Source organism: Oncorhynchus nerka, unplaced genomic scaffold (genome assembly GCF_034236695.1).
Source record: "Oncorhynchus nerka isolate Pitt River unplaced genomic scaffold, Oner_Uvic_2.0 unplaced_scaffold_2279, whole genome shotgun sequence".
NCBI classification, from domain to species: domain Eukaryota; kingdom Metazoa; phylum Chordata; class Actinopteri; order Salmoniformes; family Salmonidae; genus Oncorhynchus; species Oncorhynchus nerka.
The window spans coordinates 11871-30000 of record NW_027039016.1 but is presented as its reverse complement, the minus strand read 5'-3'; the positions used below and the strand labels follow the sequence as shown (position 1 = coordinate 30000).

Below are 18130 nucleotides of genomic sequence, written 5' to 3'. Positions count from 1 at the left end.
CTGTTTTATATTTGTCATACATTTGCAAACATTCTAAAAAACAGTTTTCACTTTGTCATTGTGGGAAGATATGGATTTACAAATTACAGGCCACTAAGTACCCTGGTTTAAATGAACATATGGATTTCTCACCCTTCCTGTAGGGTCGTGATAGGTCCATTTGCTGTCATCTAGTGGACATTTTGCTCAATTGCTCTCAGCCATGGTTAGACTGTTGTTGTTCATGTTTTGCTGTGTTCTAGTGTACTATGGAATATATAGCTTTCTTATTCTTGACACTTCTCCCAGTCATATTTAAGGTTAGAATTACCTTTCGAAGTGTTCTCATACTTCTAGCTTGGAGTTGTATTTTTATGATAACATAGGTACAGTATTTCCCTAATGTGTATAGTATTGCTTACTAGGTGTTGGTCTATCAATTGTGTAACCACTCCCTCTTCAAATTAGGGCTGATTGGAAAAGCTGTTCAGAAGAGGACATTGTATTATTTCTTTGTACTCCCTGACGAAGGCCATGCAGCCGAAACGCGTCAGATTTTTAAAACCTTGTTTCTATTGAACATGCCATACTAATAAAGGCATTTTAATTAATTATACGAAGAGTGCCTTGGTCCTCCTTTCTTTTTGATGACCAATTCAACCCCTTTTACCAAAGAGCACCTTCTCTCTACCAAAATGTACAACTGTGTACCTTAGTAGCGCTTCCCTTCCTCCTCTTTCTACTAATAACCTAGACTGTTTGTGTATGTATATCTTATGTTATCATTTAATTTGTTAGTAAATAAATAATCAGCTCAATTTGTGTGGTAGGGAATGATTAGTGTGACCTGGGTTTGTGCAGATTTACAAATTATGCAATGTTCAGAATGAGACTGATGAGGAAATTAATTAATTAGTGACTGCTATGAAATCGGTATTCTGATATCCTTTGAGTTAAATCGGGCCTCAGGTTACTGAGTTAATGGTTACCTGATTAAGATAATCACGTAATTATAAACATAGTTAATTATTCGATAAATAACATGTGATCACATTGACGATAACACGTCACAACACTGTATATATCCATGTTATTTTCTACTTCCTGTATATATCCATGTTATTTTCTACTCCCTGTATATATCCATGTTATTTTCTACTCCCTGTATATAGCCATGTTATTTTCTACTTCTTGTATATAGCCATGTTATTTTCTACTCCCTGTATATATCCATGTTATTTTCTACTCCCTGTATATATCCATGTTATTTTCTACTCCCTGTATATATCCATGTTATTTTCTACTCCCTGTATATATCCATGTTATTTTCTACTCCCTGTATATATCCATGTTATTTTCTACTCCCTGTATATATCCATGTTATTTTCTACTCCCTGTATATAGCCATGTTATTTTCTACTTCTTGTATATAGCCATGTTATTTTCTACTCCCTGTATATAGCCATGTTATTTTATACTTCCTGTATATATCCATGTTATTTTCTACTTCTTGTATATAGCCATGTTATTTTCTACTTCCTGTATATAGCCATGTTATTTTCTACTTCCTGTATATAGCCATGTTATTTTCTACTCCCTGTATATAGCCATGTTATTTTATACTTCCTGTATATATCAATGTTATTTTCTACTCCCTGTATATAGCCATGTTATTTTATACTTCCTGTATATATCAATGTTATTTTCTACTTCCTGTATATAGTCATGTTATTTTCTACTTCCTGTATTTAGCCATATTATTTTCTCCTCCCTGTAAAAAACAAAGTTACGAGCCTATGCCGTGACTGTTAGTGGTAGTTGGTGGCATTCTGTCATTGTACCACACTGTCACAAGGGGGAGTTAGAATGCTGATATATTCGTATTCTATACTGTTAATGGAGGCATGTTCAGTCTGAGAGTCTCTTCTCTGGCACTAGAGTCCTGCATCAGGCAACAACAACAAAAACTGTCGGTGGTTATGACGTTAAGAGAGAACTTGGGGGAATTTCACTTGACTGATGATTTTCGAAAAATAGGCATGGTGGGCTTTAGGTTTCTCTCCCTTTAAAAACAGAAATAAATTATTCTAAATAACAAACTATTTACAAATGAGTTAGAATCTCTCACCCGGCTTTTTCCCCTTTATTGAGATTACAACTGCTCACTTTCGGTTATTTGAAAACAAAATCATCTCCAAAATATCAAACATTTTTAAACAATCCATAGAAAGTTGGTTGCAATTTCAGTTTAATCTACCAGAAAAGACAAAACAAATAATATGACAAATATTGTGGTTAAAGTCAAATATACTAATTGATTATAAAACTTGATTGGAACCTTTATCAAGTGGAAGGGGGAAAAAGTAAGGAACTTGTCTGTCGGACATGCATTAAAGATCAAAATTGGTTATAGAAAATTGTGATGAACAAAAATATATACCAGTTTCATTTAAGGACCAAAACATAGACAGCTGTGCCATATAGATTGCAAAATTGACACCCAATAGTTTTTTTTACCTACTGCAATCCTAAAACTTTCTGAATTAATGATTATATTGAAGATAGATGTTAATGAGTTCCGAGAGCCGATCTGTTATCCAACGATGATTAATATTACTATTATTACTGAATGACAGAGCATGTAACGGGATTCTTCCGTCGAAGGAGAGGCGGACCAATACGCAGCGTGGTTGAAGTTAATGGTTTTTTAATAAGGAAAACTATACATGAACAAACTACAAAACAATAAATGTGAATACCCGAAACCAGTCCCGCAGCGCCGGACAGGCGGGAGACTCCGGCAGCGCTGAAGAGGAGGAAGGCTCCGGGAGCGCTGGACAGGCTGGAGCACCTGTAGGGATGAGACGGAGAGACAGCCTGGTGGGGGGGTGGGGTGGGGGGGGGGGGACTCCCACCGGAGGGATTGTGGCGTGGAGGTGGTACCGGATAGACCGGACCGTGCAGGTGCACTGGAGCTCTTGAGCACCGAGCCTGCCCAACCCTACCTGGTTGAATGCTCCCGGTCGCCCTGCAAGTGCGGCGAGGTGGAATAGCCCGCACTGGGCTATGCAGGCGAACCGGGGACACCATGCGCAAGGCTGGTGCCATGTAAGCCAGCCCAAGGAGCACTGGAGACCAGATGCGTAGAGCCGGCTTCATGGCACTTGAATCGATGCCCACTCTAGCCCGGCCGATACGCGGAGCTGGTATGTACCGCACCGGGCTATGCACCCGCACTGGGGACACCGTGCGCTTCACAGCATAACACGGTGCCTACCCGGTCTCTCTAGCCCCCCGGTAAGCACAGGAAGTTGGCACAGGTCTCCTACCTGGCTTCGCCACACTTCCTGTGTGCCTCCTCCCAAGACATTTTTGGGGCTGACTCTCTGGCTTCCATCCACGCCGCCGTGCTGCCTCCTCATACCAGCGCCTCTCCGCCTTCGCGCCTCCAGCTCTTCTTTGGGGCGGCGATATTCTCCAGGCTGTGCCCAGGGTCCTTTTCCATCCAACTCATCCTCCCATGTCCAGTACTCCTCGCACTGCTCCTGCTGCCGCTGCCTGTCATCACGCCGCTTGGTCCTGTTGTTGATTCTGTAACGGGATTCTTAAGCGGCGTGGTTGAAGTTCATGTTTTTTAAAATAATGAACAAACTACAAAACAATAACTGTGAAAACCCGAAACCAGTCCCGTGTGGTACAAACACTGACACAGGAGACAATCACCCACAAATTCTGTATTCTGTTTGTCTGTCCCTGATCTGTTTCACCTATCTTTATGATTGTCTCCACCCACCTCCAGGTGTCAGCCGTTTCCCCTATTAGTCCATGTGTATTTATTCCGGTGTTCCCTGTTTGCCTGTTGCCAGTTCGTCTTGTCTAGTAAAGTCAACCAATGTGTTTTCCGTGCTCCTGCATTTTCTTATCTCTTTTTTTGATATTCCTCCCGGTTTTGACCCTTGCCTGCTTTGACTCTGAACCCGCCTGCCTGACCATACTGCCTGCCCTGACCTCGAGTCTGCCTGCAACTCTGTATCTCCTGGACTGTGACCTTGTTTATGATCTTTTACCTGTCTACAACCATTCTCTTGCCTGCTCCTTGGATTATAATACATATCAGTGACTCAAACCATCTGCCTCCCGTGTCTGCATCTGGGTCTTGCCCTGTGCCCTTATAGTACGAACTGGCAATGACAGACACAACAGACTTGGACCAGCTCCGCCTTGCTGTCTCCCTGCAGGATCCACCATTGGGAGGCATGAGGAGCTACTGTTGGACCTTTTGGAAGGGCTTCGTTCCCTGACGGAACGCCACTACCAAGGGTTCAAGGCTATTATGGAGCAAATCGGGGAGTTAGCTCATAGGCAGCCAGCCACCACTGAGACCCCCCAACCACCCAGTAACCTTTTTACTATTAGTGGTGGGTTTGTACAGCCTACCCTGGCTCACCGAGAATCAAAATCAAATCAAATCAAATGTATTTATTTTGCCCTTCGTACATCAGCTGATATCTCAAAGTGCTGTGCAGAAACCCAGCCTAAAACCCCAAACAGCAAGCAATGCAGGTGTAGAAGCACGGTGGCTAGGAAAAAAAACCTAGAAAGGCCAAAACCTAGGAAGAAACCTAGAGAGGAACCAGGCTATGTGGGGTGGCCAGTCCTCTTCTGGCTGTGCCGGGTGGAGATTATAATAGAACATGGCCAAGATGTTCAAATGTTCATAAATGACCAGCATGGTCGAATAATAATAAGGCAGAACAGTTGAAACTGGAGCAGCAGCACGGCCAGGTGGACTGGGGACAGCAAGGAGTCATCATGTCAGGTAGTCCTGATGCATGGTCCTAGGGCTCAGGTCCTCCGAGAGAGAGAAAGAAAGAGAGAATTAGAGAGAGCACACTTAAATTCACATAGGACACCGAATAGGACAGGAGAAGTTTACTCCAGATATAACAAACTGACCCTAGCCACCCGACACATAAACTACTGCAGCATAAATACTGGAGGCTGAGACAGGAGGGGTCAGGAGACACTGTGGCCCCATCCGAGGACACCCCCGGACAGGGCCAAACAGGAAGGATATAACCCCACCCACTTAGCTTCTGCGTGTAAATCAGCTAGAAAGATGTGTCGGCATCGAGTAATTGTTTCTGGCCCCCTCCCAGTTAGGGGGAGTGATGAGCTCTACAGCAGAGTCTCACAACTCAATCGCTGGTTGAAAACTGTTTTCTGCCCCTCCCAAAAGATAGAATTTGTAGATAATTGGCCCTCTTTCTGGGACTCACCCACAAACAGGACCAAGCATGACCTGCTGAGGAGGGGTGCTCCTCATCCTAGCTGGAGGGGTGCTCTCATCTTATCTACCAACATAGACAGGGCTCTAACTCCTCTAGCTCCACAATGAAATAGAGTGCAGGCCAAGCAGCAGGCTGTTAGCCAGCCTGCCAGCATAGTGGAGTCTGCCACTAGCACAGTCAGTGTAGTCAGCTCAGCTATCACCATTGAGACCGTGTCTGTGCCTCGACCTAGGTTGGGCAAAACTAAACATGGCGGTGTTCGCCTTAGCAATCTCACTAGGATAAAGACCTCCTCCATTCCTGTCATTATTGAAAGAGATCATGATACCTCACATCTCAAAATAGGGCTACTTAATGTTAGATCCCTTACTTCAAAGGCAATTATAGTTAATGAACTAATCACTGATCATAATCTTGATGTGATTGGCCTGACTGAAACATGGCTTAAGCCTGATGAATTTACTGTGTTAAATGAGGCCTCACCTCCTGGCTACACTAGTGACCATATTCCCCGTGCATCCCGCAAAGGCGGAGGTGTTGCTAACATTTACGATAGCAAATTTCAATTTACAAAAAAAAAATGAAGTTTTCGTCTTTTGAGCTTCTAGTCATGAAATCTATGCAGCCTACTCAATCACTTTTTTAGCTACTGTTTACAGGCCTCCTGGGCCATATACAGCGTTCCTCATTGAGTTCCCTGAATTCCTATCGGACCTTGTACTCATAGCAGATAATATTCTAATCTTTGGTGACTTTAATATTCACATGGAAAAGTCCACAGACCCACTCCAAAGGGCTTTTGGAGCCATAATCATCGTTTTTCCTCATAATCCAGGAATATCGGACCACCATTTTATTACGTTTGCAATTGCAACAAATAATCTTCTCAGACCCCAACCAAGGAACATCAAAAGTTGTGCTATAAATTCACAGACAACAAAACGATTCCTTGATGTCCTTCCAGACTCCCTCTGCCTACCCAAGGACGCCAGAGGACAAAAATCAGTTAACCACCTAACTGAGGAACTCAATTTAACCTTGCGCAATACCCTAGATGCAGTTGCACCCCTAAAAACTAAAAACATTTCTCATAAGAAACTAGCTCCCTGGTACACAGAAAATACCTGAGCTCTGAAGCAAGCTTCCAGAAAATTGGAACGGAAATGGCGCCACACCAAATTGGAAGTCTTCCGACTAGCTTGGAAAGACAGTACCGTGCAGTACCGAAGAGCCCTTACTGCTGCTCGATCATCCTATTTTTCTAACTTAATTGAGGAAAATAAGAACAATCTGAAATTCCTTTTTGATACTGTCGCAAAGCTAACTAAAAAGCAGCATTCCCCAAGAGAGGATGGCTTTCACTTTAGCAGTGATAAATTCATGAACTTCTTTGAGGAAAAGATCATGATTATTAGAAAGCAAATTACGGACTCCTCTTTAAATCTGCGTATTCCTTCAAAGCTCAGTTGTCCTGAGTCTGCACAACTCTGCCAGGACCTAGGATCAAGAGAGAAACTCAAGTGTTTTGGTACTATATCTCTTGACACAATGATGAAAATAATCATGGCCTATAAACCTTCAAGTTGTATACTGGACCCTACTCCAACTAAACTACTGAAAGAGCTGCTTCCTGTGCTTGGCCCTCCTATGTTGAACATAATAAACGGCTCTCTATCCACTGGATGTGTACCAAACTCACTAAAAGTGGCAGTAATAAAGCCTCTCTTGAAAAAGCCAAACCTTGACCCAGAAAATATAAAAAACTATCGGCCTATATCGAATCTTCCATTCCTCTCAAAAATTTTAGAAAAGGCTGTTGCGCAGTCAGAGTTGAGTCCTATTGGAAATGGGCAATCTTGCAATTTATGCAGTGCTTAAATACTCTAAAACCAGATTTGCCAAAAAATGCATCAACCCCTACAAATATATGAAGGTATTATTAACCCATTATAATTGTATAAAGATATTAATTTGATAATCCAATAAATGTAATTAGATCTACTACTGTACAAGGATATGTTATTGATCTGCCAGTATTTTATTTGGATTCCGGTCTTTGATGTTTCCTTTTATGTGTCCTATCAATTGTTATTGGATTATTCACCATGGCAACAACATTTATTTCTTATGTCGTGACGTTGTATTAGTTAATGTGATGACTGTTGTTCATCGAATGATTAAAGTTTCTAATTGCGTGATTAACCGAATCAAGCAGTTATTAACTCATTAACCTTGGGCACCATGGGAAAACTAGTTTTTATTGAGTTTCTATTTCCCAAATTAACTCCAAGAATATCAGAATATCGATTTTACAACAGCCGCTAATTGACCAGTTGCCTCTACCAATCTTGTTCTGAACGCCGTATAGCCCGTGAACCTGCACGGACCCGGGTCTCACCAATGAATTCGTACCACACCAATCTTAGTTTAATATTTATTTACTAAAAAGCTAAAATTATGATAAAAGATACACATAGACAAAACACATTATACGCTATTGATTAGAACTTAGTATAGTATTCTGGCTAGTGGACCTAGGCAGTAACTTGGCAGACGTTAATAATGCACAACACTCAGGCAATACATTATTACATTTCCTCCCCAAATGAGCGGCATTGGGCTCTACTGCTTCCTAAGTGTCAAAGGAAATTAAACGAAAAATAATGGAATAAAAACATAAAAGTATACAAATGTGTCTACCACACCTTAATCATCTAATTTGTTCTATATATGTGACTATCATGGCATTGTCTCTAATGTCATGTCTAGGGTGATCCTACTTGCAGGTGGGTAGTTAGGGCACTTGGAAAAACTTGGACCCTGAAGGCCAAAGCTTACATTGGGCACATTACTGTGCTGACCTAACGAGTTCGGGAGAAGAGGCTGGGACTGGGCCCCCTAAGGGGGTTTCAGGATCTATTGCCAACTTTCCAAAAATCGGAATCGCTACCGTCCCACGGGTGATCCTAGTATAAGACCTCATTAGGTCTTCCATTGCACGTGTGCGCCTGTGTACGTAGTAGGGAAATATAAGGGAAATAAGACCAAGGATCATGGTAACAAGAGCGAGGATCATGGTAACAAGACCGTCCAAGAGCGGGCGACAGACCAATCTTTCAGTCTGTAGTCAGTCAGGTCAACTAAAAGTGCCTCATCCCATACGCTAAGATCAACAGTCATGGGTCCCTCGTACTGGATTTGGTTTTGAATGGCTTGTGGTAACTCAAGGGAACGTTTAGCAAAAGCGTCCAGCATTTCAATCTCTGTGTCTATCCTGTCGTCGGGAAGTTGGTATACAGCGAGGTCAAATCAAATCAAATCAAATTTATTTGTCACATACACATGGTTAGCAGATGTTAATGCGAGTGAATAGTTCCAACAATGCAGTGATAACCCAAGTAATCTAACTAACAATTCTAAAACTACTGTCTTATACACAGTGTTAGGGGATAAAGAATATGTACATAAGGATATATGAGTGAGTGATGGTACACTATGTGAATAATCACCCCCCCCCGGTACCTCAACAAAAACAGTCTGGTTGGGGAGGTTCAATTGGGTGATGGAGTCATGGCGTTCGTAAGTCATAGTGGTGTGTTGACCAACCATCTGTTCCCTACCACCTCCACTTGTGTGGTGGTGGCCCCATCCCTGGCTGTTAGTTTGGCTCTACAGCGTTCTTCGCTGGTGATAGCTTTAATACCACAAAGACGCTCAGTGTTATCCCTGACAAACAGTTTGCTAGGACAGAGGTAGTGGACATATTTGGTTAGAGTACACATTAACAGGTTAGGGGTGAGATAGAAATCTGGGTTGTTTTCCTGGTAAGCTACAACGGGGGGCGTGGCAATCTTTACGTGGGTACCGTCGCACCAAAATCCTACATTGAGAACTGTTTTCAATCTGTAGATATTCTCCAGTTCAACAACCGGTAGCGTCAGTAGAAATCCCACTTCATTACGATCAACATCAACGTGTATTGGGATGGCTGACCCCAGACTATAGGCCAAATGTGACTGTAATGGCCTTATCGTGGTTGAAGTAGCTGAGGTCAATATGTTGTGCACTATTGAGAGGGGCACTAGATATGAGGGGATTCTATTCATGGCCAAGTGGTCCATAGAAGAGCTAACAAAAAAAATCCTCCAGTAACAATCGAACCAATTGGACATGGGCATAGTCATGGTTCATGACCTCTGCTAGATTTCCTACAGACAGAATAGTTTTCTTCAGGAGAGTGTGTGTTGACCACCAGAATAGTGTCCTGGAGAGACTTTCCCACATGTTGCAACCTGAGGGCCTGTGCCTTCATCTGCTGCTGGATAAGTGGCATCTCTTCAGTAATCTCCCTAACATTCCTCTTAACTGTGGCTAGACTGACGGCAGTGGTACCTAGGGCAAATAGTGACACTACGGCTGCCCCTATCGATAGTAGTGCCCCGACAAATCATTTCTCTCGCCTGGGCTCTGCTAGTTCTGACTGGGTTACTGTGAACTTTTGGAGTTGGGCCAACATATGGGCAGTATCTAGCTGGGCGTGCTTAATTGCCTGGCTGGCCCAGTCAGCCCCGGCCAAACTCAAATCCGCCGTAGGTGGAATGTGTTGGCGGTACACATTCTCTGCATCTAGGCGGACACTTACAGTACACCCTCTGCGTGTGTACTCTGCAGTTAGTTATGAGGAGTCCTGGGTTGTCGCGGATAACGATTCCCGTAGGGGGTCCGTTCATGATTACGTCTGCTGGGTTGGTTTTGACTAGGGCGCAGAGTGTCAGGATCAGCCAAAGGAACTCCATCCTACAGAAACGCATAATCAGAGATTATTGGATTATTTAAATTGTTCGTTTTTGTAAACAAAAATGGTTTTGACAACTATTTTTCTGGTTTTCTTATTTTGAAACAGTACAGCGCAGGACGATATCAATAGTGTCAACAGATGTATATCTGGTAGCTGGGAAGCAAATAAGAGATGTTAGGTGCAACGTACTGATCTCCTGCAAGGGATCAGCTTAGGGTACTTAAGAATTTTCTTAGTACCTCTGACTTTGCTAGGTTTTTATCTATTTGGTGCTGGCTAGCACCCCTTCTATTCCCATGGTACAACTTGATTTGGTTCCGGTGGACCCACTTTAATCTGGCGTTTTGTCGATCTTTGCTGATTCTGATCTGGTAAGCTACAGGTGATAGCTTCAACACAATCTCGTGTGGCCCCGTCCAGTGGGGCAGGAACTTTGTTGTGACGCCCGCTGGTTTGGTGTATATGTAGTACCATACCTTATCCCCGACCTCGAACATCTGGTGTGAGGCCTTTTTGTCGTAATAGGTCTTGTCACCTTCTGCACTTCTTTCCAACTGTCCTTGAGCATACGCAAAGGTAGTCTGGAGATGGTTCCGCAGGTCGGTCACGTATTCATGAGCTGTGTAGGCGGTGGCTGGCCGACATCTCCCAGTTGGTACAGGAGATGCAGTGGAAGCGTCATTTGCCGGCCCGTCATCATCTCGAAGGGTGTTATTCCTGTAGACCTGTTGTGTGTGGCTCTGATCGCCATCAGTACCAATGGGAGTTTGAGGTCCCAATCTTTGTCGTTGGCTGCCACATACTTCCTCAAGATTCTGACGATTCTTTGGTTGCTCCTTTCTACCCTGCCCGAACTGCGATGTGGAGTTTAGCTTTGACTCCCAGAAGCCTCCACAGTTCGGTCATTACAGCTGCTGAAAAGTGGGTTCCTCTGTCGCTGATCCCGGTTTCTCCTGGCAGGCTGAAACGACTGACAACGTGGTTTAGCAAAAGAACGGCAGTGGTTTCCGCTGTGTCATTGGTCGCCGGCAGGCACTCCACCCACTTTGTGAAGGCGCAAGTCACTGTGAGGAGATACTTGTTGCCTCTGGCTGACCTGGCAACTGGGCCGACCCAGTCAATCTGGATCGAGCTCCAGGGGTAAGACACACCCTTGCGTTGCAGGGGTGGTCTGTGAAGTAGTTGAAACTGGCAGCAAACACGTACTGTGCCACGTATTGTTCAATGTGAGGCCAATAGGCCACTTGTCGCAATGTTTCACATGTAACCTTGACCCCCCGATGGCCTCCACATGGCTCTTCGTGGGCATGGGCTATCATTATCCCCCTCTGTGTTTTAGGAACCACCCACCTTCAAGCGGTGTCGGTTTCTGAAACATACACCAGTAGATCATCTACAAGTGTGAGGTGCTGTTTAGTTGCATTCAGCGAACGCAAGTCGTGCCAAAGCATTGAAGAATAAAATGTCCCCACCAATAAATAAACACACAAACTGTAACAAATGTAACAAAACACAAATGTAGGGGAAGTTAGAACGCTGATCTATCGGACTGACAATTTTCTAAAATTAGGCACAGTGGGCTTTTGGTTTCTCACCCTCTAAAACAGAAATAAATCATTCTAAACTGCTTTATTTACCACAGTGTACTGTAGCCACTCTACATAAAGTGAGTTTCTGAAACGCAGAGTCCTTATTTGTTGACGTGAAGAAGAAATCGAATGAGAGTCCAGCGATGATTTGTCAGCATTATTTGTGACATTTTGGCATTTAAAGCATATTGAAGATACAAGCCACCTCTTAATGAGCTCCGAGAGCCGATCTGTTATCCAACGATTATTATTATTATTAACCCTGCGTTGTAATTATATAAAAGCCCCTTAGATATTCTCACAGACCAGATTTGCCCTAACAAAAAACACCTCTGTAACAGCTGTTGGAAGGAGTGGAGGACCAAGGTGCCTTGGGTAAGTGTTCATATTATTTTTTGAACTGAACACTAAATACAAAAATAACAAGAGAATAAATTAAACAAAAAACAGTCCCATAAGATGCAAACACTGATACGGAAAACAACTACCCACAAAAACCCTGTGGGGAAAAGCTACCTAAGTATGGTTCTCAATCAGAGACAACGATCGACAGCTGTCCCTGATTGAGAACCATACCAGGCCAAAACAAAGAAATACAAACACATACAAAAAGAGCATAGAATGCCACCCAAATCACACCCTGACCAACTTAAAAATAGACACATAAAAAGCTCTCTACGGTCAGGGCGTGACAACCCCTTAGATATTAATTTAGAATGAAATGATCTGCAAGTATTTTCATATGGTAAATTTAGAATGATTTATTTCTGTTTTAGAGGGTGAGAAACCAAAAGCCCACCGCCTCTTAATGAGTTCCGAGAGCCGTGTCATACCAATTATTATTGGATTACCCGTAAAAGGTTTTGGAATCAAAACAAATAAGTACCAACATTCTTTCTGACAGTCTTTAATGAATACATGTTTTGACCTTCTGTTCATCTGCTCATGTTGGGTTCAAATATTTGTGACATTTAAAGCATATTGAAGAAAGACGCAGAATGAGTTCCGAGAGCCGATCTGTTATCCACGATTAGTTTAATAGCCCGGCCACTGTAGGTGTGAAAATCCACCCAACTTGCAATGTATTCGATGCTTAAGTACTCTAAAGTTTAACACAGTATATGTTCATCAACATCTTTATGCTTTCGTTAATAAAATAACAATAAAAAATACTTCTAAAATACAGATGTTTATTTCCACTACTGTACAGTACATCTCAGCTACATTTTAGTTGCACTTCCCCCCAGATCCACGACCACTGGCAAAACCTTGCTGAGGTGATCAATGTATTTGTTTCATTGTTGTATCGTCATTTTCTCAAAGCCAAAACGTCTTGATGGCCTTGACCAGTTCATCTTTGCTTATAGGCTTGGCAGATTTACAGATTAATTTTTCAGAATAAAGTAGTCTAATGAAGGCAACAAATTGTTTCTTACTGGAACAAAGTCATCCAATTGTTATGATAGGATTTGAACATGGCATGTGGTCAACTATTTCAGCATCGTTTTGTGCTGCTCTGAGCATGGGGACTGGTCTTAATAAATCAATGGGGACTGGTAGTGGTAAATCAATGGGGACTGGTAGTGATAAATCAATGGGGACTGGTAGTGGTAAATCAATGGGGACTGGTAGTGATAAATCAATGGGGACTGGTAGTGATAAATCAATGGAGACTGGTAGTGATATATCAATGGGGACTGGTAGTGATAAATCAATGGGGACTGGTAGTGATATATCAATGGGGACTGGTAGTGATAAATCAATGGGGACTGGTAGTGATATATCAATGGGGACTGGTAGTGATAAATCAATGGAGACTGGTAGTGATAAATCAATGGGGACTGGTAGTGATATATCAATGGGGACTGGTAGTGATATATCAATGGGGACTGGTAGTGATAAATCAATGGGGACTGGTAGTGATATATCAATGGGGACTGGTAGTGATATATCAATGGGGACTGGTAGTGATAAATCAATGGGGACTGGTAGTGATATATCAATGGGGACTGGTAGTGATAAATCAATGGAGACTGGTAGTGATAAATCAATGGGGACTGGTAGTGATATATCAATGGGGACTGGTAGTGATAAATCAATGGAGACTGGTAGTGATAAATCAATGGGGACTGGTAGTGATAAATCAATGGGGACTGGTAGTGATATATCAATGGGGACTGGTAGTGATAAATCAATGGAGACTGGTAGTGATAAATCAATGGGGACTGGTAGTGATATATCAATGGAGACTGGTAGTGATAAATCAATGGGGACTGGTAGTGATAAATCAATGGGGACTGGTCTTAATAAATCAATGGGGACTGGTAGTGATAAATCAATGGGGACTGGTAGTGATAAATCAATGGGGACTGGTAGTGATATATCAATGGGGACTGGTAGTGATAAATCAATGGGGACTGGTAGTGATAAATCAATGGGGACTGGTAGTGATATATCAATGGGGACTGGTAGTGATAAATCAATGGGGACTGGTAGTGATAAATCAATGGGGACTGGTCTTAATAAATCAATGGGGACTGGTAGTGATATATCAAAGGAGACTGGTAGTGATAAATCAATGGGGACTGGTAGTGATATATCAATGGAGACTGGTAGTGATAAATCAATGGGGACTGGTAGTGATAAATCAATGGGGACTGGTCTTAATAAATCAATGGGGACTGGTAGTGATAAATCAATGGGGACTGGTAGTGATAAATCAATGGGGACTGGTAGTGATATATCAATGGGGACTGGTAGTGATAAATCAATGGGGACTGGTAGTGATAAATCAATGGGGACTGGTCTTAATAAATCAATGAGATTTAAATTTTCACTGAATCTCTGTTTGGGTATTGGTTAGCCTGCAATTAGGGTGTAGAAATATTAGGATTATTTTCCTCTTCACTCGCAGTCACTTAGTACAGCGTTGTACAGTGCCATATTTTCCTAATGGAAACCCTGAGGGTTTCGTTTTTCATTTTTCTTGGAATAGAAACACCATAATATTAATCAAATGAATTAAGCTAAATCAATCACATATACTATGTTCTTACAAAAAAAAAACTCTAGTCCAGCCAATATTAATACAGTCAAATGCTTCTCAAACATTCCCTCTGGTGGTCAAACTAGTATTAACTAGCATTAATACTAACTAGCCTTAATGGCAACAATGGCTGATACTTAAATAACGTGCAATCCGCAGCAGCCCTCAAGCTGTGTGGCAGTACAACGCAACTTTTAAAGGAAGAACCACTGTAGCCATGTTATTTTCTACTCCCTGTAAATAGCCATGCTATTTTCTACTTCCTGTATATAACCATGTTATTTTCTACTTCCTGTATATAGCCATGTTATTTTCTACTCCCTGTATATAACCATGTTATTCTCTACTTCCTGTATATAGCCATGTTATTTTCTACTCCCTGTATATAACCATGTTATTCTCTACTTCCTGTATATAACCATGTTATTTTCTACTTCCTGTATATAACCATGTTATTTTCTACTCCCTGTATATAACCATGTTATTCTCTACTTCCTGTATATAACCATGTTATTTTCTACTTCCTGTATATAACCATGTTATTTTCTACTCCCTGTATATAACCATGTTATTTTCTACTTCCTGTATATAACCATGTTATTTTCTACTCCCTGTATATAACGATGTTATTCTCTACTTCCTGTATATAGCCATGTTATTTTCTACTTACTGTATATAGCCATGTTATTACCTGGTACTCCCTGTATATATCCATGTTATTACCTGGTACTCCCTGTATATAGCCATGTTATTTTCTACTCCCTGTATATAGCCATGTTATTTTCTACTCCCTGTATATAGCCATGTTATTTTCTACTCCCTGTATATAGCCATGTTATTTTCTACTCCCTGTATATATCCATGTTATTCCTACTCCCTGTATATATCCATGTTATTCCTACTCCCTGTATATAGCCATGTTATTTCTACTCCCTGTATATAGCCATGTTATTTTCTACTCCCTGTATATAGCCATGTTATTTTCTACTCCCTGTATATAGCCATGTTATTTTCTACTCCCTGTATATTGTGTTCCAGTCTGATGTGTGTTAGTCTGACAGAGCCATCACAACACATTGTGTTCCAGTCAGAGGAGTGTGTAGCTGACAGATCTCGGCCCAACGGTCTCTCTCTGTGTCATATTCTAGAACACCTGCTACGCTCACTTCCTGTCCATCCCGCCATTTCCTGCCTCCGAACAGCAGCAGCCTCCCATTTGCTGTTGCCACCAGTCCGTAGTCGAACGAGCCAATGAGTACTGGGCGAAGGCGTGTCCACTGGTCAGCGAGTGAGTCATATCGCTCAATATCGCAGTAGTGCTCGTACATTCCTAGTAACGCGTAGACACATCCAGCAACAGTTGCCATGCGGTGACCGAAACGGCCAATGGACATCGGTGCTCGCTTCTCCCAAACTCCACCCCTAGCAACCATATTTAGGAAGAGGACCTCACAGTTGCCCTGATTACCCTCCTGGATACTGACCTGTGTACGGTCCTGGTTGCCATGTCTACCACCAGACATTAGGATTCCAGTTCCCAGGGTGACCGAGGCATGGCCATAAAGGGGGCGGGGCAGAGAAATTCCTCTCCGCCAATGACCTGCTGCCATGTCATAGAACTCCACTGAGGCCAGGCAGGAGTGTGTGTCTGAGTGTGTGTGTGTTCCCCCTATAGTGTAGATGACATGGTCTACAACACAGCAGCTGAACTGGGATCTCCTCTCCAGCATGGGGTCCGCTTCCTCCCAGCATGCAAAGCGAGGATCGTATCGCCACACACAATTAGTTGTCATCATAGAAACAGACTTCCCTTCGCCCCACTCTGCTCCGCCCTTCACCTCTTCTCCTCCAATCACAAACAGGAACCCCCCGACGCAGCACACACAGTGGTTCTTCAGTCGTCGTGGGAGACCAGCGCTCAATGATGACCACTTCCTGTCTCTAAGGTCGAAGGTGAGCACCTGCTGCTGTGGCCAATCAGTGCTGGGCCCACCCCCCACTAGGAGCACGTGGTTGGCTGCTGCTCTGAGGGAGGAGTGTCGGCTCTGTCTTATTGGTCTAGCTGAGCCCAGCCAATGATACTCCAGCGCCTGCGTCACCTTACTCCTCATCAGGGGCGTGTTCATGTTGGTGTGGGCAGGGCTTATTGTTGTGATGTCAGAGGGAGTAACCAATCCAAAACGGAGTCGGCTGAGCAGCAGGTTACAGCGGACCAATGGGAGAGGCTGGTTAGCATCCAGCCAATCCAGCACAAGTTTCAGTAGCTCCACCTCCTTGACACCAGGTAGTTCATCCCTGTCCAGCACATCCGTTAGTGATTGGACGTTCAGCCCCAGAAGCCCCTCCCTGTCCTCCCGTAGCAAAGTGGCCATCTCTATGGCGATGATTTGATTGGCGGCTGCCAGCGCGTCAGGCAGGAAGTGGTGCTCAGCCAGGTTGGCATAGAAACATGAGGTCCTCAGCGACAGCCCGTCGCTAAGGAAGCGCTCGCATAGCGACACAGCTGTGTCCACCTGAAGGTACCTGGCAGTCTCCAGAACAACGGGCAGTGAGGTAGCTGATAGGCTGAGCCATCCAGAGTACAGGAAGTCCAGAACAGTCTCTAGTCCTGCAGGAGTTAGCGCCGGGAGTCTAATGCTAGCAGCTATCCTCTCCTCCATCTTCTCACCAAACAAACACCAGAAATACTGGCTGGAACTGGCCAATAGGACGCGGTGACACGGGAAGGACATGCCTCCCGTCTCCAAGACAACATCACACAGCCTCCTGTCAGAGCGCAGCTTCCCGAAGCCGGAGAAAAGAACAGAACTCTGGTAAGAACTGTGTAGGAGAGAGTAACTCTCCATAAAGAAAGTAGAGAGAGAGAGGGATAGATTGAGTGCGAGATTGAGAGAGAAGTGTGTGAGAGAGAGGAGAAAGAGATTGAGAGAAAGAGAGAGAAGAGAGAGAGAGAGAAGAGAGTGAGAGAGAGAGAGAGAAAAGAGAGAGAGAAGATTGCGAAAGATGGAGATTGAGAGAGAAGAGAAAGAGTGAGAGAGAGATTGCGAAAGATGGAGATTGAGAGAGAAGAAAGAGAGAGAGAGAAAGAGAGAGAAGACAAGAGAGAGGTGAGGGAGAGGACAAGAGAGATGAGTGTCGGTCATTGGTTTCTCTGTCTCTGTGTGTCTCTGTCTGCACCCGCTGGCATTTGACACGTTATCACTGTGACAGGAGTTTTAACCACCACCTCTGAACTCACACACACCCAGACACAGGCTCACAGCCACCAATAAACAGACATGCTCGCACACCCACACCCAGTAAAACTCCCACACACCCGCACACACCGCCACGTCCCCTGACCCAATGATACACCCCAGATCTGTCCCCATCTCTGTCTGCATGCTTTCATATTTGTGTTATTGTCTATTTGTGTAAGAGGTCATCA

The 18130-nt window shown here is 43.4% G+C and overlaps 1 protein-coding gene across 1 annotated transcript; it reads right to left on the bottom strand.

The window, feature by feature from the left end:
• Positions 1–12545: 12545 nt before the first annotated feature.
• Positions 12546–17875, bottom strand: LOC115127266 (kelch-like protein 34). The gene has a single exon (XM_029656893.2). The coding sequence runs from the start codon at positions 17844–17846 to the stop codon at positions 15753–15755; it is 2094 nt and encodes a 697-aa protein (XP_029512753.2). The 5' UTR covers positions 17847–17875; the 3' UTR covers positions 12546–15752.
• Between the last annotated feature and the right edge of the window lie 255 nt (positions 17876–18130).

Coding starts and splice junctions, on each gene's coding strand:
- LOC115127266 (XM_029656893.2), bottom strand. CDS start 17,846: ATGACCGACACTCATCTCTCTTGTCCTCTCCCTCACCTCTCTCTTGTC.